Source organism: Parasteatoda tepidariorum, chromosome 8 (assembly GCF_982258835.1).
Source record: "Parasteatoda tepidariorum strain Cologne lab strain chromosome 8, Ptep-v5.0, whole genome shotgun sequence".
Classification (NCBI taxonomy): domain Eukaryota; kingdom Metazoa; phylum Arthropoda; class Arachnida; order Araneae; family Theridiidae; genus Parasteatoda; species Parasteatoda tepidariorum.
The window spans coordinates 62,590,890-62,615,835 of NC_141762.1; the positions used below are offsets into that span (position 1 = coordinate 62,590,890).

Consider the following 24,946-nt stretch of genomic DNA (forward strand, 5'->3'; position numbering starts at 1 on the left):
ATTAATCTTTTAAAAACGAACGTAAAATATTTATTCTTCTCTTTTAGATCAATGTAACTGATACTTTTTATTGCATTACTAATGCAGACTTATTAATTCACTGTCGCCTCTAATTGAAAACAAAAATCTATTAATAACTTTTTTTTCGAAATTTCTAACCGCTAAATGTTTCGGTTGCGTGGTTGTAATAATTCTCATAATTCTTTGTTGGCGACTCGTGATCGCCAAGGTGTTCTTTTAAACCCAATATTGATATGCTGGTTGGCTTTGTTTTGGCAATGTTATATTTTGGTAATACCCCAATTTTGGATCTCCTACCCATGCTTTCGATGTCCGTTAGGAATAATTATTTTCACTTTTAATTTCAAATTTGTTGAGTGCCCTTAGGGGCATCCCCAGTCTCAATTTCTAACCGTCAGAAATGAGATTCTGGCTGTATGATCTCTCAATAATTAGAGGGTATTCTGATTTCATCCCTTTAAGGGATTTCCTTTTTGGATGAAGAAATGGCCATTCTGTATCACCAATCATGATTAAAAAAAATCTAAATTTCGCTAAATAATATGTATATATTCTTTCCTGGAGACTCTATAAAGTTATTTTCCACTATACGAATATTAGCGGCTACTGACGGAGAACAAACCTCCGCCATAATAATTATACTAAACATTATTCTTAAAATATTAATATTACTGATTTTTGTGACATTGAATTTTGAACTATTTATATTACTGCTTTTCATAAAATAAACTAAAATTTATGTAAAATACTTTGTGTTATTTTAATTTAGATTCTTCCCCTTTTTGAGAAAGCGGAGCAGAAAAGATAAAATGTCGTTTCAGAAATTCTCATCAAAATTACTCCAAAATTCAATGATAACGGGCATTCCGAAGATTGTGTCTGCAAACAGCCTTCATTTGAAAGTATTGCGCACTTTATTTTTCGTTGTTTGTGTAATTGGATTTGTTCTCCAGACTTGGGAGTTTATGCAACTCTATAGGCGATATGAAACTGTTGAGAGTGTTACAGTCAGAAACACTGATAAGTTTGAGCTACCGTCTTTCACCGTATGTAATGATTATGGGTAAGAAAATCATTTAGTTTAATTTAATTTCATTATTGCTAAAGAAAGAAATATCTTAATATAAAATATTATGGTGCATAATAAATTTCATTTTGAAGTCAAGTTAGTTTGTATCACCAAACGTGAAATAACCACCATAAACGGGATTGCTAAGCAAGGGCGCCGGCAGAATAATATAAAAGGGGGTGCAACCCTCTAACAAACTAAACTCCCCTCCCCCCGAAAGAAAAATTAAAATATTCTACTATTACATTTTGTTTTGTTATTATGTATACTTTCATCTGTTCATTTTTTCAAGATACATTTCTTCATTGTTAGCAAGATGTTTAAAAAAAAGTACGAATTTACTGTTCTTGCAAATTTTGCCCAGAGGCGATCGCGCTGACGCTGGCACAGCTACTGACTTTGAAACACAAATAACTGCGAACAGTAGTTTCGTATACTAACGTGTTTGTGCACGCTTAACATTGGTATTTATTGTGTTGATGAAGTTTTACAGTTGCGAGAAGTCAGTTTGTGTTACACACCTTTGTTAAACTGAATAACTAATAGAAAATATAATATTATTTACATTTTATTAAATGAAATTTAAAAATATAGCTCAGATATCTGCCAAGTTTGTGGCATGCTCAATGTGCATAAGAAAAGATTCAAAGATGACTCAGAATTCATTGAAAAAGTTATAAACAGATTTGGTCAGCAAACAAGACGATTACAATTCTTGTTTGATTAAACAATTTTTTAATTGTTATGTATCAATGATTACTTAATTATTTGTTTTTCCATAAAAATATGTTTAATAAAAAAAATTTATAATTTTTTTTTTCCTGTATCTTTTTAATTGTTTAAAAAAAAGAACCAGGAGGGTGCAAGTGCACCCCCCTGCAGAACCGCTGCCGGTGCCCTTGTTGCTAAGCGATTCCTTTTCCTCCCTCCTCCTGAATTAGTTTTCGACTACCACCATCTTTCGTTAACAGCCGTCAAGCACCATCTGTTAACGCCTGTAACGGGAAATCACTTTAAATATCAAGTATTGATATTACTTGTGCTTTTATGAATGATATTGTTCACTGACCATTGTTAAATAATTCTAGTTTTATTCAGCCTCCGGATTGTTTACTTCTAAGAAATATTAACGATTTAAACTTTGCAACATTCGAGTACCAGCCTGTGACGAGCTTCATGTTGTTTTTCCAAGGTTCAATCGTAATATGGAATAACCCTCTTTTGCGTGTAAATATGCTATTTTCATAACTTTTGTGAATTTGTAACAGTTATACGTGATTGCTATCAACTGTTGAGAGATTCGGTAATAACAACTTAGAGATTTTTTGTTTCAACAATCAAAAAGTTACTACAGCGTTGCTTTATATCATAGAGTTATAAATAAGATGGAGTGGGCATTCCTTCCCTTCCCTGTTGGCGCGAGTGAAGTAACTGTCAAAGAGCGACGGCCATGTTGGTATAACCAGAAACTTTGCGGAGCCGCTCACGTTTCAAGAGGAAGAGTTAGGTTGTTTTTGATCTTTTCTCTTATGATTGGAAAATTTCGAAAACGAGATTGAAATAGTTTTGTTATTAATACATAACACCTTTTTTCATTCAATTTTTCAACATTAGTTTCTTTTCTTCTTCCCAAAAAATAATGTTTTAAGATAGCTCCATTTTACAACTGAATTAAAAAAGAACTTTACTGCAGTTTTCAGGAACTTAGGTTCCTTTATATTTTATCTAGGCATTAAAAGTAATATATTATTGTTATTTAAGGAGGCAGCTTTCCAATTAAAAATTTATTTAAAGAATATCACATTAAAATCGCACTATTTTGAGTACAAACAAAATAATATGAAACGGAATTTTGCTTTAAAAGTTAGAATATTTAAAGGGAAAAATATTGGTTTGTGCTAAAAGAATAGCAATAATCAACATTAAGCCATTTGAGTAAACACTTGGGAAATAAAACTAGTCCATAACCTACTGTTTATTACTAAGCAGAGAAGTCTAATTTCTTTTTAATTAATTAACAACAACAACTAAGGAGTGCTCCAGGTAACGCAGAGAAATGATTGTAGAAAAACGGTTCCCAGTAGAGCACTGAAGTCGAGCACCACTGGCTACGGTCAGTAAGCGAGTGGGTGACCACTTTGATCAGCTTGCATAGGGTTAAAGGATGCATGGTATCGGTCCTCGTTAAGCTGTTCTACCCTGAAGTGCTCGATTTTGTGCGCATGTCGTCTGGCTACCGAAGCAGGGATCAAAATTGCGATGGCAAGTTTTCGGATCATCCTCAAGGATGTTTCCTAGACCGTCACCAATAGCCCATTGTGCAGCTGTTGTGAGACGTAAATAAAGTAACTACCTACATTATTGATCCAGGCTTTTTATTTCTTTCAATTTCAGCTGATGTTCGGTGTTGTCTTCTTTTGTAGCACTAATTTCACAAAGTGGCGTAAGTGAATAAAAGCTATATTTTCTAAGTAAAAATTAAAGCAGTTTTTGAAAAGGAGCCTAAGCCATAACCGAAAAACCGAGATCGTAAATTAGAAGAAAGCATATGGTTTGCTGATTTCTATATTAAATGATCAATGTTGGGTCTCGTTTGTGAATGACAAGACAACGGCAGCTGTATGGAATAAACTCTACTCAATTTATGAGGCTAAGGTCTGTCAAATACTCACTCCAACGGACGATCCCAACTACAATGAAGAGGAACCGAAATGTTTCCATGAGACAAAACATTGATAATGTTAATAAACTTGTAAATGATCTTTGATGAAGTGAACAACTTTGTTCAGATTGTTTATCTATTGATGTCATTGCCACAAGAATAAAATGCTGCTTTTTTAAATTTCGATTTCTCAGGAACTATTTGACAAATTTCGTTCAAATTTTGTATTTTGCAGTTTAAAATTACATTCCTGAAAATGATGTAAACTATTTATTACCCTACAATTCAAACCTTTTTTAGCCTATTATTAAATAAAATAATATATAATCACTAAAAGTGATATTTTGCATGAAATTACCTAATTTTATAAGTGTGTTCGAAATTTCTCAATGCGCTTAAGAAATTTCGAGATATGGCGAAATATACAAAAAATAAAACTAACATTAAGGGAGTCCAAGCTTTGAACCGCTCGTCGAACAAACTATGGAGACCACATTTCCCAGACTGCGGCGGCATTTTGGGGTCAGAAAACTGAATCCGTAAAAGAAAGATATGTTTAGTCAGAGAAAGTACGTTTTTGTATCTAATTTCGTAACTTTATATATCGTCTGCATTTGTTAATTTGCATAATAAAGGTCACTCCCTCAAACCATTGAGATTGAGAACTAGAAAGTGAAGATCCGATCATTAGTTTAAAAGTAATTGGCTTTTCCCAGGTTGGATCCTTTCCTTCACACTGTACGTATATAGGTGTACGTAATATGTACTTTTCAACATGTATTGTATCTATTTGCGTACATAAATATATTGCGTGTGCATAGAATATGCATGGATACAGGCTCATAAATTGTACATACAGCATTGTACATCTATACATATGTGCTTGAAATTTATACATGTGTACTTATAAACAAATTGCAGCTTGTATTGGTATCAGAAAAAGAAATCTAGTTAAAAATTTTAGCAAAGTAGCTAGTCGAAAAGTTGTCAAAACTTTGATTAGATAAATTTTTCTCGTAACGTTCGGAAGCAATTGTAACTTGTACTGTCTCTATGCACATAGCAGCAATTAAAAATTGAACACACTAGTCGGAAAGCTGTTTGAGTTTTGATTGACAATAAATTCCATTTTGCTAAAAATTCTTATTACATCGGTTGAGAAATTATTGAAATTTCAATTATCAGAAGGCATGGAACTACATTCGAAGTTTAACAAATTTAAGTAGTGGCGAAAGTTGTGTGGATGTTAATTATTATTTGGCGATAATAGGACGATAAATCTTGCTTGTTACTGTCAGGAAATAGTTGAAACTTACGTTTTTGTCAAGATGAAAGGTGCTGTTGCAATTTTAATTCCCGTTTCAGTTTTAAATTAGATGGATAAAAAATTGGTTGGAATTTTAAATGATGATAAATTTCAACTCGCAATAATATTACAATGAATTCTGTTTTTACAGCAATAAGAAAATATTGAAACTTGTAGCAACACCCATCATAAAGCTTTAACTAAAATTGAGTAGTTCTAGCTAATTTTAAAGTGTTGGTTGTCACAGTTTGACGATCAGTGACATATCGACGATATCAACCTATCAACGATAATATCGAGCTTCATTCTGCTAGTAGTACCCAAAAAATGATGAGAACCTATAAAATCATTCAGGGCAGAACTCCCTCAGTTGTATTTTAGGTACTCTAGCTAAACTTAAAATGTTCGAAATTTTCATTGACGATTAACTCAATATTTCGTTAAAAGGACGATAAATTCTATTTTTAACGAATAAAAAATTATTGTAACTTGTAATGTTATCCAACATAGAATTGCGATTAAAACTGTAGAGTTCTAGCTAATTTTAAAGTGGTTGTAATTTTGAAGAGTGATAAATTCCTTTCGACGATAATATCGTGACAAATTCTTTAAGTAACAGTAAAAAAAAAAAAAAAAAAATAGGAACTTGTATAGTTATCCCGTTCAGAGCTTTAGTTGGATTTTAAGTACTTAAGTTAGATTTAAAATGTTAGGAAATTCGATGAACGATAAACTAAATTTGAGATAAAATGGCGACAAATGTTGCTGCATTCATGATGAAACAAATTCAACTTGTATTGGGTCCGAAATGGAGCAATCTTACTAATCGGAGAGTATTTAAAATTTTGATAGTAAGATTTTATTGTTACAAACACAAAAGCAATTAAGTAAAAACGTTACAGAAATGCACAGTCGCATTTAGGTACCTTGAGTGCACCTTAAATTCGACAAAAATTCCCTAAATTCGCGATCTCAACGCTCGAGTACGCCATCTAGCGGTAGACTGAAAATATCGGACATTAGTTCCCACAAAGCCGTTGGCAATGACGGACGGACGCCATTTCATTAGCAGCAAATAAGAAGCAAAATTTCCCTAAGGAAAAGGTAGAACTTCTTGAAAAAACTAACCAGAACTTGCCAAACATTGAAGCAGAACACGCCAAGCATTTGAAGAACAATTTCTCGATAATTTTTACCTTTCTATTACCGTCATTCGGGGCTACTTTGTGCAGCTGGGGCTACTTTGTGCAAATTCGAATTTGGTATTTTTCAAGTGCTGCTTTTCACTATTATGTTTATTTCACGTTAAAAATGTGTGGAATTTGAAGATAGAAGTCTCTTCTATTATTACAAACATTTTTTCGAATTTTAAAACAATCTCAGAGTGTGTTTCGTTCATCCAATGTCAACAATTTTCCGAGAACGTCGGATGTTGAAAAGTGTGCGTGGAAACTTTAGTTGTGAAATGCAAAGACGTTGATAAAACAATTGTCGTAAGTGCAAAATTTTTTATTTATACATTAATAAACAATTATATCATGTTAGCGTTAAAAAATTTTTTAAATTAATAACAAATAAACGGAAAATGAAAAAAAAATGCACTGTGGGGCTACTTTGTGCAAAGTTTCATTCGTTTTTTTTCGATAGAAAAAATGTCAGACGTTATAAAAAAATACCTCGTACGAGAAATTACCTTGATTACACTTCAGAAAAGCTGCAACAATGTTTGAAAGCAGTTGCTGGTGGTATGTCGATTGAAGAAGCTTCCCGGAAGTACAAAATCCACAAAAATACTATCTCTAATAAAATTCACAAGAAACACGTGAAACGTGCTGGTTAACTATTATTTTCCTTCTAATGAATTAATCAAACGATTTAACACATAAAAATATATTTTATAGGACATCAGATGATTTTGACAGAAACTGAAGAGCAAGTTCTGTCGTGTTTATTCAAGCATGTTATGTTCAAATTTAACAATATTATAAATGTTAATGAATATGTAATAATTATTATTTTTGAAATATCATCCATTTCAATGTTAAAAAATGTATATGGTTTCCTTTTGTTTAAACTCAAATGTTTTGAAATAAACATTCTTTTTAAGATAAAATTCTTCAAAAAAAATGTTTTTTTAACGCTGAAAATTTCTTTCAAACTAATATCTTTACATATCTTGATGTTTTTGTCTTTAAAAATGTCAACAATTAACTTTTTTAACAATTTTATATCAATATTTTGCTAAAAACATGATTATTAAACTAAATTCCTATCGCTGCACAAAGTAGCTCCATTTGGGGGCTACTTTGTGCAAGTCGATTGTTTTATTATATTTATTAAGGAGATTTGATTTATTATTCGTAAATATTACATACAAATAATGCCAATATTGATCAAATTCTCTCGTCTGAGTCCAGTTATGAATATAATATCGATTAATTTTACTAAAGTTTGAATTAACATAGTTTTTTTACATGTCAAAGTTCAAAAACTGCGAAATCCTGCACAAAGTAGCCCCGAATGACGGTACCAACAACATAACTTCCAATTTCATGATCACTTGCTGTTACAGATTGTGTGTATTATGGTAAAATAATTTTTTCTGTCTTCAATTCATTACAAATTAAAGTGAAATCAGCATTGCTTTCGTCATTCCAATGAATAAATGAGAATTCAGAATATGCACAGAACTGTATAATATATAGTTATAGAATATTGTTCTTCTTTATAGAATTGTATATATTTCTGTATCTATATTATTCGTAAAACAGAAATAAAGAATCATCTGAACTACTTGAAATAGATTCATTTGTGCTGATTATTAATAAATTTGTATCGTTTTCTTGGTAATTATTTTTTTGTTTTGAAGGAATAATTTCAACTAGAATTCAGCTATTCTGTTTTTAAGCTACATATTCAAATTCATATCAAGATCTTGCATTTATAAAACTTTGATGTGTGGTATGTTATTTAAAAGTAATGAAGGGTAATCTATGCTTATATTATTTGAAAATAAAATTTTCAAACGAAGAACATTTCATTTGGAATTCTGCGGATTTATAAAACAGGTGAGTGTTATGATTTTTATAATAAAAAATTTGCTAGTAAATAATTTTTTTTCTTATTTGATGATAGTTCTCTACAGAATGGTTTTTTACGTTTGATTAAGAACTACAAGAATAATAAAAAAAAGAAACAATATGAAAGTTTTTATTTATATGTAAAGAATTCTTAAAATCGTTTTTTATCCTAAGAACTCTTTATTTTCCGTTTTTTAGTTTATAATTTTTTGATAATTTTTTGATTTTGTCAAAATACTTTTTTTGAAAAATTAAATGGTATAACATTATGTGTTTATGCAGACTTCTTGTATATTCCAATGTTTGAAGTAATATGATTCAGAAAAGTATGGAATAAAAATTCGATACTTATTGTATATTAACGCCACCGCCGCTACAGATTTGGCGGTTTTTAAGTGCCACCAATCTACACTAAAAATTTTTGCGACAAATCATAAAATAAAACACTTTAAAAAATCAAAGTAGTCAGTCGGATTTCGGAGGAAAATGAGCCGATATAGAGTTTAGAATAGATTCAAAACACTCATATCGCCATATGAACTCTGATAAATAAGATTCCAAATGAAATAACATTTCCAAAACGTACGTTTACCAAGATAAAGCTTCATGTTGTGGGAATTGGTACATTTTTGTTTTTTCGGTAAAATATTCCCCTCCTGAAAAAATAAAATTGCATCTTGTTTTGTTTTTGGCAAATCCCAAAGACGAATTTTCGTAGCACTAAAAATGGCGACAAAAAAGAATTGTTTTTTTTTTTTTTTTTTTTTTTTTTCGTCAGCATTCTTTATTTTACGTTTCTTAGTTTCTAAATAATGTTTTTTATTGAAATTTGAAATTTTTTGATAAAAATTGTTGTCAGAAACTTTGTTTACAAAATTAAATTTCATAAAATTATAAGGTTTATGTATACTTTCTGTTCATTTTAATTTTTGAAGTAATATGATTCTTAAAACTATAGAATGTAAAGTTTAAATGGGCCTTTCGTGTTATATCATTAAATTTAGTAAAACTATTTCTCGGGCATTAGGTTTTAACTCTTATAAGAATATAAATATTTTTTTCTGTTAATGTACAAATATTTTTCCGATGTGTTTCGGATATTCCTTCTCTAATAAAAAGAGATACCATTTTGTTTTCGTTTGCATAAGAAAGAATACCAAATTTTTTTCTTTTTTAAATTTAATTAGCCACAATAAAGAAGGAACGTTGCAATGCTACGTGCTACATTAAAGACGTCTCTAGAGTAATTGAATATCTGTTCATATGGAAATCGCAGGTATCCGTCTCATACAACAACGCCCCCTATAGTTCGTTGCGATCGCGAATTCTACAATGAAATATCTTTGCTTAGGTTTCAGACGATAATTCAATTTCTGCAATCTGCGATCGCAACAAACTATGAAAATTCGTCTTTGGGATTTGTCAAAAACAAAACAAGATGCAATTTTATTTTTTCAGGAGGGAAATATTTTTCCGAAAAAACGAAAATTTACCAATTCCCACAACATAAAACTTTATCTTGGTAAACGTACGTTTTGGAAATGTTATTTCATTTGGAATCTTATTTATCAGAGTTCATATGGCGATATGATTGTTTTGAATCTATGCTAAACTCTATATCGGCTCATTTTCCACCGATGTCCGATTGACTATTTTGATTTTAAATAAAGTGTTTTATTTTATGAATTGTCGCAAAAATTTTAAGTGTAGATTGGCGGCACTTAAAAACCGCCAAATCTGTAGCGGCGGTGGCGTTAATACGTAAGTACCGAATTTTTATTCCGTACTTTTCTGAATCATATTACTTCAAACATTGGAATATACAAGAAGTATACATAAACATATAATGTTATATCATTAAATTTTTCAAAAAAAGTATTTTGAAAACAATTTTTATCATTCGGTTGATCATCATCAGTTGTTTTATGATTCTCTACAGAATGGTTCTTTTATCAACCATTCTGTAGAGAACCATCATCAAATGAAAAAAAAAATATTTACAAGCAAATTTTTTATTGTAAAAATCATTGCATTTACCTGATTTATAATTCCCGGAGAATTCCAAAATGGGGGTTCCTTGTTTGAAAACTTTATTCTCAAATAAAAGATACATAGTTTATCCCTTCATTACTTTTAGATAACATACTACACAGCAAAATTTTACAACTGATATGAATTTGAATACGTAGCTAAAAACAGAATAGCTGAATTCTAGTTGAACTTATTCTTTCAAAACTAAAAAATACTTACCAAGAAAACGATTAAAATTATTTAAGAATCAGCACAAATGGCACTATTTCAAGTAACTTGGATAATTTTTTATTGTTGTTTTCCGAATTATATGGATACAGAAATATATACTATTCTATAACGAAGAAGAATATGCTATAACTATTACAGTTCTGTACGTTCTGAATTCACATTTATTTATTGGAATGACGAAAGCAATGTTGACTTCAGTTTAATTTGTAATGAATTGAAGACAGAAGAAATGCATTTTACCTTAATGCACACATCTGTAACAGTATCCGAAATCGGAAGTCATCAGTTGCAAGTTTGTTGATAAGAGAAATTAAAAATTATTGAAGAATTTTTCTTCAAATGTTTGGCTTGTTCTGTTCCTAAAAGATTTACTAATATTCTGGAGATTTTTTTCAATTTCTTCGGCCTTTTCCTTAGGGAAATTTTGTTTCTTATTTGCTGCTAAAAAATGGCGTCTGATTCAGTCAATGATTTTGATGGAACTAAATGAAAACGTGATAAATTAACGTCTGATATTTACAGGCTCCCGCTAGATGGCGTACTCGAGCGTTGCGATCGCGAATAAAAATTTGTTTAGAGCTGATGTCTTAATATCTCAGCCATTTTTGGGGGGAAAATAAAATAAAAGGTCGAGTTTGACGTAAATGTCACAAACTTATAAAAAATCGTGTTGCCTTTAAGCACACTGACCTTATTATAAATGGGGCGCCTTATAACAAATGTGATGCCGTGAAGTATGCTGTCAATTTCTTAGGGGGATATATGAAATATTCTGGGAATTTATTTCCCCAGTTAATAAAAACCACCCTAGTATGCACAGAAACTTTTACTAAATAAGTAGCAATCCGTAATAAATGACAAAAATTTGTTCGAGGTGAGAAGAAAATAGCATTCTAACAAATATTTTGCAAATTTTTTTTTAAAAAAAAATTTGTTTTTTCGTCTTTTGTTTTTAATCTTGAATATTCTTGCAAGCTAGTGCATTTCTTTTCTCTATTAATATTTTATACTTCATTATTTATTGATTTTACTCTTGGATGCGAATGGGAAAGCGGTATCCCTTACATGTTCAGTTTTTCTAGCTCTTTAATTACAAGCAAAATTATTTTTTTAATTGTTTTTAATCTTGAATGTTCTTGCAAGCTAGTGCATGACTTTTTTCTATTAATATTTTACACTTTATAATTTATTAATTTTTTTACTCTTTCATGTGAATGGGAAAGCGGCCTTCCTTATATGTCCATTTTTCTAGTGCTTTAATTACAAGCAAAATTATTTTTTTTAATTGTTTTTTATCTTGAATTTTCTATTAATATTTTATACTTCATTATTTATTAATTCTTTTAGTCTTTGATGCAAATGGGAAAGCGGTATTCCTTACATGTTCATTTTTTCTAACGCTTTAACTACAAGCAAAATAATTTTTTTAATTATTTTTAATTGTTTTTAATCTTGAAAATTCTTGCAAGCTAGTGCATGACTTTTTTCTATTAATATTTTATACTTTATTATTTATTAATTTTTTTACTCTTTGATGCGAAAGGGAAAGCGGTATTCTTTATATGTTCAGTTTTTTTCTAACGCTTTAATTACAAGTAAAATTATTTTTTTAATCACAATAAGCAGTCAAATAATTTTCGAAAAAAATCTGCTTGGTTATCCGAATTATATTTATACCTAAATATAAAATCCAAAAAAAAGTTCGAAAAAAATATTTTTTCATTCATATTTAAAAATTTATCAATAAAAAGTTTTGTAAATTGAAGAAATTTCAATCATAAATAACTGTTATTCTTTGATCTATATAACTGCAAATTAATACAAAAAAATTAAAAAATATATATTTAATTAAAATTTTGCTTCAAAAGTATGAGATCATCAATTCTTTATTAATTTTTATGCAATTAAAATTCATTATTTGATATTTTATGCTAACCCGCATTCCTGCATTCATTGTACGCAATGAATGTTTCTCTGAAAAAGAAAGCAAATTAAGAACGCGCCCTCTTGTTGGTTTACAACAGGGTTACCAACTGATTACCCGCGGGCCACACCCGCCCAGCGAAGTCTTTTTTTGTGGCCCACGAACTAAAATATATTAGTTGTCATTTTTTTGCTAACAATTTTCATAAAAAATCTATATGGGTTTAAAGTACTTTTCGTTAAAAAAAAAAACGAATTTCTTCTTTTCTGTGAAATTTGGCATACCAACGGAGCAAAAAATTTAATTCTCAGGTAGAAATCTACTTCTTATTTCAATTTGTATTTCACTACTTTTGCTTTGCACAACTTGATAAAAATCTGACAGTAATATTAAATGTTCCTTCAAACATAAAAGAGTTCTATGCTTTGCTGTTTAACCGTCTTAAATAGCTTGAAAGCCTTTGCCCTAACAAATTAAACAAAAGTCTGTTTTTCGAAGAAAATATTTGATAAGCTTTATACAGGCGCGATGATTGTTCAGAGCTTGGCGCCAAGGTTCAGAGAAACCACCTATTATTCCTCACTTTCCTGAGATCAAAAGAAAAAACTATAATAAATTATATTTGTTTGATTTTCAGATTTAACTCATCATCCATTTGTGAAGATGCGAGATTTATTGAAAGATGTCATTTATTGCCTGAAGTTCAGGAATACCGGAATTTATGTGAATGTTTTTCTCAAAGATATTGCAAAGACGGTGGACTTTCGGACGATCGTACTGTAAGTACCAAAATTTCCGTTTCAAAAGATACACGTTAAATAGTTAATATATATATATATACACCGAAGAGCCATTACATTATGACCACCCTGCTAATAACATATAGGGCCACCTTTAGCCCGCAAAACTGCTAGAACCCGCCGTGGCATTGATTCCACAAGGTGCTGATAGGTAATCTGAGGTATCTGGTACCAATAGCTCACCAACTGATCCTGCAGTTCCCTCACAGTGCGATGGGGTAGCGTTGCAGCACTAATTTGGTTTTCCAAGTAGGACCACAAATGCTCTATAGGATTAAAGTCAGATGAATTTGGAGGCCAACACATGACTTGAGAGTCACTGGAATGTTCCTCGAACCAATCCATGACGATTCGACCCTTATGACATGTTGCATTATTTTTTGGTAAACAACCCCCCCCCCCCGCAAGAAACACTGTTGCCTTGAATGGGTGAACTATGTTCAAGTAGCTTACAGATTGTAATCAAGTAGATTGTTTTATGAGGAATATGGGTCCTAATGTGCCCCATGAAAACATTGTTCCTGGGCGAGAAACCATGAAAACCTGGGCGAGCCCATTGTTATAGATGGAGGGTGGTCATAATGTAATGGCTCTTATATATATATATATATATATATATATATCGCATTATTTATGGCAATTAGATGTGTCTTGACAACGACTATTTGCTTTTACCATTCTTATTTCTCTACCATTTAGTTTTTTATTTTATTCATGTTAATTTGTATATATATATATATATATATATATATATATATATATATATATATATATATATATATATATATATATATATATATAAAGCATAATAAAAGTGAGTTCACGTAAATAATAATAAATCTTTTAGTTTTAAATGTTGAAAATAGTAGCTTTAAGTATATCAAAATACAATAAACAAATCATGGCAGAATTAATCAAAATTAGAAAATGGAAAAGTAATTCTGCAATAATTTGTTCAAATATTCACGTCATTTAAAAATTTGCTATAGATTTTTCTCCGATCGCAACTTTCTCTAAATTTTAAGATAAAAATCGAGGCGGAGCAGGATTGTAGGCGGAGCAGGAAAATATCGACTACCACTTTAATTAAAAAAAAAAAAAAAAACATGTCTAGATTTTAAACCAACGCAATAAAAACGTTATCCAGATTTCTGAAAAAAAATATCGACAGTAGCGCTCAAATCGGTTTTACATGTAAAAATTTTATGTGGAGAAACATGTAAAATTGGGCTCAACTAAGCTACGATACGAGAATCGGTTTAAAGTGTCAGAATAATTCCACTGAAAAATTTTTGTTGTATTAAATTTCTTTAAATTAATTTTTCTATTTTTGAATAATGTAAAATACTTTCTGCCATTGCTCAATTTGGCGATAAAGGAAAGTGATTAACTTGTCATTGAAGTTAAGCGAAACATCCTCTAAACAGGTGTGAAATCATTTTCAAGAGGTTCTCAGCAGACATTCTTAGAGGAGAGACTTACAAGTTTTGACCTATACAAAATGTATTAGCAATCTCAAAAAATTTAAAAATTTTCTTAGTTGTCAAAAGCTGAATTTAATACAGGAATTAGTATTGAAGTAAATATCTTTAACACGCTGAAGCTGTTAAAAATCTTAAAATAAACCAGACAGCAGCTGATTTTATCCGAAAAAATTGGCAAAAGTTTTTTTTTCTTTATATACCCCCGGAAAAATCCAATTTTTATAAACAAAACTTTTTAATTTAAGAAAGAAAAATGATTGTTGGCATTTTTTAAAACTAAAAAAAATTTCCTAGTTATAATAGCTCCAATGTATCTTAATAAGTCTAAGAATTATCAGTTATGATTGATAGAGAGACAGTGAGGCATATTGTCAAGTTTAGTATTCTAGAATTGTCGACGGGTATTGACATTGACAGTCATTAAAGTAATATAGTTTTTTTTTTTTTTTTTGTATTGCGTAGTTTTGGATTTTATTGGAATAACAACTTTTCGAGTCAGAATGTTGACTTTTAGAGCAGTATGTCAACTTTATATCAAGTAACACCCACGGATTACTTATTGTTACTAGATTAATAACGATTCTCTCCTTTTTTGATTACCAAGATACATATAAGCCTTTTTCACTTTTTACTTTTCTGTGGCTCCTCGGCCGGAATGTCAGATTCCCTACAGAGTTCCAATTAGCCTATAGAAAATATCCTTGCTGATGCCGAAAATAATAGCTCAACTTGATTTTGGTTTATCATTGAAGCTAAAGAAAAATCTGATCACTATTCCCCAGACCTCTCCAGTACTGCTCAAAGTAGATTTAATAGCTTCTGTACCGATCAAAACAATAACAAGCATATACGCTTTCAAAAAATGGAGCCTTATTAACCCATTGTCAGCATAGTACATTTTAGCGATCAAGGACATATCGGATGTTCCAGTATCAGCAAAGTGCCTCCTGGAACTAATTTCATCCAAATTTATTTTATTTTATTTTTTATAACAGTCGATGAACAGTCGACGCAATTTTATGGGTTTACGACGACTAATGTTCAACTCCGTAGTCTTGTAATTTTGAACCCAATCGAGAAAACAAGGAACACATAGATCTCGTATTGGGAGAAATTTACCTTCGTGGAGGACTTTTTGAGGGAACTAACCCGCATTTGCGATACATGGAGAAAAAGATCACGAGAACCTCACGCGGTCGACCTAACAGCAAGAGGACTCTAACTCATGATCCGTGTTCCACTGAGGACATTTCACGTCAGCATTGTGGTGCGGAGCAAACCGGATGCGGAATTCGTATCGAATGGGATTCGAACCCGGTTCGCTTCATTGGAAATCTAACGCTCTATCCCACGAGTCATCATAGCTCAGGGGATAGAGAATCGAGCCAAATTTATTCTCAGAAATGTTCCTACCGAAACAGTAGTACTGGACGTTAGCAACGAATTCAACCTTGAAAATAGAGTTCAGGCTATGGAAATCAGCCGGTTTTTAAATTGGGAAAAACCTACCTCTGCAATCTTATTTAACAGCCTTAGAACAGTCATCCCGGTGAAAATTCTCTTTTGGTACCAATATTATGAATCGAAAACTTTTCAGGACGGAATACCTGCATGCAATAATTGTTGGGGCTTTGGGAAACTCGACAAACACTGTAAACAATCATCTAGGTGCGGAAGCAGTGGAAGCCTTCTCTCTGAACATCTGGGCACATGCATTAGTGACCCATGTTGCGGAAGTTGCAATGGCCCCCATACCCCTAATCATCGAGATTATCCTGCACATTATGCAAAACTAATCGAAATAAAGACCACCCATCCTGTTCCTCTGCGTGAAACTAGAAGAATTATGCTTTTTTTAAAAACCCTCACATAGTGATGTTATGAAATCCGAAGCAGGAGAATATATCACTCGTACTGAATTACATTCGGGCATTTACGGGTTCCATACAACATTTAGTTGAGAGCACCTGCACGAAACAAGTATTATTGCTGGTGGTCCAAATTGAGAAATTTGACAAGAACAATAAAACATGTTCCTTTACCAGCAATTACAGGCGTCAGCACCTTTCCTCTGGTGTATACTTTTAAAATATTTCTTGGTTCTCCTAATTCCATGCTTTATATATTTCCATGAGTGTTACAAATACATTTTTTTGAAACATAGAGTTTGAAAATTGGCCGACGAACTACTTAAAGATATTTACCTGAAATATTTTCAACATTCCCACTTATTTAGTGTCCTAATTCTTTCTTTTCTTTCTTTTCAAGTATCCTTCAAAGTCAGTATATGAAGAACTGTATTCCATGGGATTTGAAAACTTCACCCCGTTTCTCCAAGAAAAAAGCCATTTTCTTCCCTTGTGTGATTTATATTTAACATTTACAGATCTTCTTATAGAAGAAAGATGCTGGTACACATACTTTTGTTTTTTATAACTAAAATCCTTTTCTAAATATTAGACTGCTGCTAACTGTTGCATCAAACATTAACTGCAAAGATTATCTTTTCTGAGATAATATTCACCTTAAAACCTACAAGATAAATAAAATCCTCTGCTTTTTTCGTAATAGAATAGGTGTCTCAAGATTCTGCAATTTCCTTACCCTCCATAATTATCTCCTCTTTTTTAACATAGTTTCTGGGGAAAAAGCAAGATTTGGGGAAAACATGGCAACGGAGAGGGAAAATCTGGTAAAAGTGAGACGTCTATTCTACTTCAAAGAGTATAATGCTTCTTAAAAATATTAAAATGCGCTCAACATGTTTCGCATACACAAAACTCTCTTTACATGAACAACACGTTGATAAGAGGGGAAGATAAAATACGAGATTATGTTGAAAATGGATAGAAATAAAATAATCGAAAAGAAACTAAAAATGAATAAAGTATTTCCTACAAACTGTAGTTAATTACTCCTCTGCGTACGGCTCAGTTTTTATACTTTCTGGTCCTGAAATACTGGGCGATTTTTTTAAATATTTCTTTATCTACACATGTTACAATTAACATCTTCATCAGTTGTTTTAAAATAATACAAGAATTTTAATAACTTTTGCGTTTCCAAAAACTATATAATATGGCACCCGTTATTTCTGCGGGAAGTGAAAAAATTAATGCGATATTTTTATCTTCAGATGAATATTATTTGTTAACATCTTGTCTCGAAAACTGTTGCGCAAATTTTGTAATAAACTTGAAAAAATAAAAATGCCCAGAATTATGGAATACTCCGAAACAGAATCACTATCTTCATAATCAAGATATTTTTGTTTGTTATTCCCACATATAACGCAGCTGCCACTCGGCAAATCCATATATTTTATAAATGCTTATCTCGCGAAAAAAAAGCAAAAAGCACGCGAATTCACAAATACGCGGGAGGAAGCATCTCGCAGCGAAAATAAGCATCAAATGATGGTTTTTTTCTTTAACCTACAGGAGGAAATAGCGGCATCAATATTGAAACAATGGAAATAAATTCTTCTCCAGCGATTATCACGTGACTCGTACAAAGAATATGAGGGGATTTTCATGGGTTCCTTGGGTTATTCATCCACTTTTCCTTCGAGGTTAATATCTTCCTTACCTGTACCATGCATGATTCTTTATCGCTTTACGAGATCATCGCCAACAAAACAAATTATTTTTATTTTTTTAAATGCCGGATGCTATTTAGGAAAAGTATGAAATAATCGTCCTGATGAGGTTATTATGCAAATGATGTGCATGTTACTGTGAATGACCGAAATCGGTGGTTGTTGACTTTCCCCGGTGAATGTTGACAATCAAATTATTCGCTTTGGTGAATGTCCGAAATATTTGTTACATCCGATTTGATATTAATTTATTCGCGGACTAATACTTACTGACGATAGATTAGAACAAACATCAGTGTTTGGAGTATCGGGCAAATATATACCGCGGGCAATGGCACTTTACTTTGAAAAAACAACAGTGTAGGGTATACCGGGCAGTGGTACTTGACCTTAAAAAACATCAGTTTTGGATATACCGGGCAAATGTGTACCGGGCAATGGCAATTAACCAGACCTAGTATGACTAGACCTTTGGTAAATGTCCGAAATATATACTAGCTCTAGTGCCACTTTTGCTATAGATTAATTATTTTAAAAAAATTAAACAAAGCGTTTGAATCAATTTTAAACTGATAACGAAATTATTGCTTTAAAATTAAAAAAATAATAATAAACACTGCTCCAGATAAGAGTAATTGAAGTAATTGCTTTATACAGCGCATGTACGGAAAAAAATTTTAAAAAAAATTATCCACCTTCATCTAAAAGTGGATGAATATCCCAAGACACCATTTTCATGTGACCCATACAAAGAATATAGAATACAAAGGATATAGAGGGGATTATTATGCTTTGACCAGTAATCGGAGACGAAACTGATACCCGTTTAAATCACGACAGCCAAACGGGCTATTTAAAGTTTACCGCTAGCACAGGTGGCGGTAATGGTGAAATTTCGTAATGAGATTTCCAAATTACTGCTTCTGATTTATTTTTGTGTCTATACTAGTTGCAGAAAAAAATTTATTATACTAGTTGTACTGCTTGCAATTCAATTCATAAATCTATTTATATTTAATTGAAAACATAAAATCTAAAGATAATACTCAAAACATTGAAATCATTGCGCTTTATTTGTGTCAGGATAGAAGCTATATTTTATGTGATTTATGGTTCTTTAAAATTTCGAATTTTTCAGAAGCTTTTTAGAATTTATAGATTACAGAAAAATCTTATGAATTTCCAACTTATGAGAAAATTTTAATTTCATCGAAACTATTGATGCATGTAGAAATTATTAATAATTAAATCCCAGAAATTAAAGCGTGTGTGCAATGAATTGTGCACACATCTTCCTTGAAACAGAATTTAAGCACAGGAACACAATGGAAGTTAACAAAGTGCCTTACTGGCAGTGTTGCTCAGGTGTTGATAACCGTTCACCCCCAGATAGCGTTGTAAAATCCCCTAAAAAATTTTAAAAAAACCCAAAATTTTTAACTTAATGTATAAGCATTAAAAAGTAGTACAAAAGTTAAATAATGTATAGAAAACGTTGCTTTAATACTTTTTAATATTTTACTATCAACAAATTAATCTTTTTTACATTTCAATCGTTACATAATCTTTAATTTCTGCTAAAATATTTAAGATATTTTTTTTTAATACTTTTTGACTCGCGCATTTTTTTCATAAATATTTTATTATCAACGATATAGTCTTTTTTAATATTTTAATTCTAACATTATGCTTAAAGTTTTGATAAAATATCCAACATATTTTCGTCAATACTTTCTGATTTGTATATATTTTTGCTGTTAAACATTTTTAACATAGAAGAAATAAATACAAAATCCTTTACCCTTAAACCTTTAAATTGCTTTTCGTGTTCCCAATCTTTCTTGTACTTTTGCACGTACTTCTTTTTTTCTTTATCCTTTGGCATTATTTTTAAACCATGCATATTAAAAATTTTAAATAATTAGAATTAAAATACTCCAGACGTACTGGTTGATCGAGCTAAGTAATAACCAACAAAGGGGTAAAGATCTAAAATTATATCTTAATCTTTTTGTTTGGTTTAACATATTGATTTTCATATTACTATATCACACATTCAGTTATAGGTTTTGATATCAGAAGGTAACCAAAATGAAATTAGTAAAATTCACAAATAACACTAAAACAAACCCCTAAAAACCAATTCCCCTAAAAAACCACTGAGGATAAAAAATCCCCCTAAATTTAGGGGGATAACCCCTAATCTGGCAACACTGCTTACTGGTTTTTGAATTATGTTACTCAGTTCTCATTTAACACCGAAGATTACGGATCAGTAATTGAAACAGTTATCTTCTAATGGGCTAGAAAAATACCAGCAAAAATAATAAATCAGAATTGCAAATGATCTTGTCGCATTGTTAGAAACTTTGCAATAAATTTTATTTCTGAAATGACAAATGAATTTTTTTATTAGGCAATTCAATTGCTACTCTTATTTCAGAACCTGTGAGAAATTTACCTACATAAATCATTTTATTTTATTGCAAAATAATATATAAAAGTATTGCAACATGCTTCTTTTTAAAGTTAATGAATAAGTAAGTGACAGTAAGATTTTTAAATAACATATTAAATGTGAAAAAAATATGTACAGTGTGGTAAAGAATAAACGGACCACCCTGAATAACTTTTGATCTAATGATCAGATCTTCACGTTCTGACTTAATCTCAATGGTTCAAAAAAATGACCTCACATATTAGTGCAGATAATATTTAAAGTTACAAAATAAGGCACAAACTCGTATTTTCTATGAATAAACAGTCCTTTTTTTATGGCGGATTCGGATATTTGTTTTATAAAATATAAAGAGTAGAAGCAATCAGGGAAATATGGTTCTCCTAGTAAAGTTAGGCGATGATTCAAAGTTTGTATCTTAATGCTCATTTTACTTTTGCATATTTCCCCATATCTCGATAAATTTTTAAACTAACTGAAAAGTTATTCACACAATTATAAATTTCCCGTATACAGAGAAAATTCCATGCGCAAATGAAGTTTAGTAAATATTTATTATTTTTTTATTTTATTTAATAATAGGGTAAAGCAACCAGTGAAGAAACACACCCCAATGAAGGAACATTTCATAAATATTTTTTTTAAATTAAGAGTTTAAACATTTTCACTTAGATTGATTGGAAACAGTTTGATTGGAAACTTAACAATAGGAAGTCATCTAACAATGCATTTGGTTGCCAGGTCATATGGTCTTTTCTGGAAAACTTTTTGAATTTTGTAGTATCTGTTCAGTACCTTGTTTCTATGACAAAATTATAAGGTCAGTGTTTGTATTTATACGTTTTAAGTACAATTTATTGCATATAATAGTTCTATTTTTCTCACTGTGAAAAAAGAATTCAAAATATGGTTATTGAAATTACGTTTTTATTTATTTTAAGAATCATAGCATAAGCGAGTACTGAGATTAGGAGGTGTTTATTAACTGGATTACCTAACAATGAAAAGCCAATGAATGAACAAGTGTTTCATTACTGGGATTTTTCCAAGTTAATAAAAATAAAGGAGAAATAATAATTTTCTTGTACCTTTAGTCATATAATACATCAAAATTATGCTAAAAATACAAAAAACAATTTTTCACCATTAAGGGAACAGACAAATTCCTTCACTGGGAATAAAATTTCCTAGAGAATGAACAGTAGGTGGGAATATGATTTTACATGACTTAAAGATAATTAGTAGTTCTGCGATATAGAGGACACGTGAAATTCTGTTAAATGTTGTATGAATAATTCCAAAAATAATTTCATTTCCAAATGCTAATTTAATTGTTAAATTTATGGAAGGAATTATAAGCATAATTTATTTATAATTTATCTTTATAAATGTAGCAGTTAGTTCCATTATACGTTAGACAGCTTAACAAACTTTGTTTACTAATCGAAAACTAAATAAATATAATAATAAAAACTTGAATAAAACATTTCTTTGTTGACTTCTGTGCCAATAATTAATTAAATTATTATCCTAATCCGATCTTTATCGTCATGACGGAAACGGGTAGGGAACATCCATTTAAAGACAGCCATTCAAGTAAAAAATGGGTGAAGCTTTTTTAAATCGACATCCATTGATAACTCAGTGCAATGCGAGGATAATTTCAAAAGGTAAAACTTCCATTTTTGAGAGTAGTATTCGAGAGTGGTTTAAAGAATTTAAAGGAATCTTTTAAAGAGGGAAGTAGCCTTGGCATCTTTTTAGAATGTGATCGCATCTAGAATGCGAACGAAACAGGAGTTGAATACTGCTCTTAAAAGGGAAACATTTTTGACCCTAAAAATTATAAGGATTTATATTCTAAAGTTCCTAGGAATGAAAAAGAAAGAACAACAGATTTGATCTACATTTCTGCTAGAAGAAAAAAAGTACCTCCATCGGTAGATTTTCCTTACTGAAGAATTCTTCCAGGTATTACAGAATCAGTTCCTGCTGTCTATTTCATTGAAAAAAGTGACAGCACATTTTACGAATACATTGAAAATGCTTCTTTCCACCCATAACTAATCGAAAATTCTATCAAATTCCTTTTTTTGTTACTTCTGGATGGGCGTAAATCTCGTATCAATTTGAAACTGATCAAGTTTTGTTTATCAAAACAACTTCTCTGGTTTAGCTTTCTACCTAATTCTATTAGTGTGTTCCAGCCTTGTGATGTAAGCGTATTTCGAACTTTGAAAACTTAATTGAAACTTCCATTAGATCTTGAAAATAAGGGAGTCGTGAAACAGTATGTAGTGATAATTTTACACCCATTTTTAATAGGCTTTTGAGGCATCAATTGACGAAGTTAAAATGCTTTTATAAAATGTGGTATTTTTCCATTTTATGTTGAAAACGTTGACTTCAACAAATGCGTGCAAGACAGACACAAAAAGTCATAGAACAAGAAAGCTTATCAACATAACACATACTTTGATAAGCGAGAACTTCGAGTAACAATGAGTAACGATGCACTATTTTTTCAGAATACTACTTATTATTTGAACCACCAAAAGCTTAAAACAATATTATGTAAGTTCTCTAAAAAACAATTTTATACATAATTTGCATTTAACAACTAATATGCTGGCACTGACATTTAGCTAAAATTACAAGGTTTTAAATTTTTGTGATTTTTTTAAAGGTAAGCTAAGCTTAAGTGTTCCTTCTCTGGTTAGTTTACCTTAGTCGAAAACATTTTGAATTGCAAGGTAAAAGAATTTTTACATCATTTTAAAGAAAGTTATTTTAAGAAGCAAAATGTAAAATATGAGTAAAATTTGTCGTAACATTTCTGAGAAATCAAATATTAAATATTCGACTTCGTGTCAGATTCATTCGATTTCTCGTGAGCTATGAGGATTCAAAATTATCATTACTTTCAATTTAAAACTTTTTGAAAATAAGTAAATTAAGTATTAAAAAAACAATAAACAATTTAAATTATTTTAATGAATTAATCTTTAGATAAATAACTTTTATAAATGAGTGCAAAAAAGTTTTGATTCAATTCAAACGTTCTGGTGACATGACAACATAGTCATATGACTCAGAAATACTCATATTAAAATTAACATTAACCTGCTCAAACTTTTAACCCTCTCTTACTTAAACTAGTTTTTCATATTTTGACAGTCGAAAACCCAAATTCGTAGAGAAAAAGGTGTGTTTATTCAAAGAAAATATTTTTGTGTCTGATTTCATAGTTTAAAATAGATAATAGGTGGCTTAAAATAGATAATAGGCTCAGTGGTGGCTTGAAGTCCAACTAAATTCAGAGCGATGGGCAGCAGCGTGTCTGGGAAAAAAGGTTTGAAGACCACATTGCCGCAATCATGCCGTTGGTCCTGAAATCATTTAATCTCAACCACCATGATCCTTGGCCCTCAACGGGCTGTTCAGAGAATACTTTTTTTTAATAAAGTGCTGAAATATGTGTGATTATTTATTTACGTAGGTTTTACACTTAAGTTACTTTAGTTCTAAACTAGTAAGTAATAGTAATTGAAAACTGAAAAAGAAAAATTAAATTTTACAAGCATTAATTAAATTGCTTTTTAGGGACTGTTTTACACGTTCAATATTTAGCCCAAAAACCGAGTCTCCAATTGTCAGTTCCTGTTTTACTTTCAATTCCCTGATTGGAAAGCCTGACAACATCTCAGAAATTGTAGATAATGGAGCTGGTAAGTAATTCAAGAGTTAAGTGGAAAAACATATTAAATGACATCAGTATTCTGGAACTCAGAACACGGTTTCTTATAAATACAACTTTTAAGTAAATAGTTTTTAAAAAGAAAGATATATTTTCTAATCAGCTTCTTTGTTCTAATAATTTCAACTTAATTTCTCAGACACAACAATCAGTCACTCAGCATGTTTTTCAACGACAGAGTTTAACTTTTCTTTCAACATTTTAAGTCATGAATAAAGCAGGGAATTGCGCATGACTTTAAGACTTGCCTTGAATACCAATACACACAGAAGAATTGATTCAATGAGATCTTTAAAAAGAAAATGATAAAGCAAAATAAAATCATTGAATTCTATAGATAACGATCTTTGATGGACAAAAAATTTAGCTTAGTACATTTTGTTCCAATTTTTGGAGGGGAGATGTTTTCAGCAAATATAATATCAGTTTTGATGAGGAATGCCATATAACTTACAATTGTCTGCGTTATCACCGAACTGTAGCATCATTTTCATTCGATTAAGAAAAATGTCTTCAGTCATTAGA

The 24,946-nt window shown here is 30.8% G+C and overlaps 2 protein-coding genes across 3 annotated transcripts in view; one reads left to right on the forward strand and one right to left on the reverse strand.

Moving 5' to 3' along the window:
- The window catches only part of LOC107450504 (uncharacterized), a 265,618-nt gene that overhangs the window by 52,927 nt on the left and 187,745 nt on the right, over positions 1 to 24,946 (reverse strand). The gene's annotated exons all lie outside the window — the stretch shown is intronic.
- The window catches only part of LOC147806196 (uncharacterized), a 51,775-nt gene continuing 39,238 nt past the window's right edge, over positions 12,410 to 24,946 (forward strand). Inside the window, exons 1-4 of the mRNA XM_087168983.1 lie at positions 12,410 to 12,635; positions 12,962 to 13,103; positions 16,877 to 17,019; positions 24,268 to 24,392. Coding sequence (XP_087025109.1) covers positions 16,913 to 17,019; positions 24,268 to 24,392 — 232 coding nt within the window. The 5' untranslated portion in view covers positions 12,410 to 12,635; positions 12,962 to 13,103; positions 16,877 to 16,912. The remainder of the gene's footprint in view (positions 12,636 to 12,961; positions 13,104 to 16,876; positions 17,020 to 24,267; positions 24,393 to 24,946) is intronic.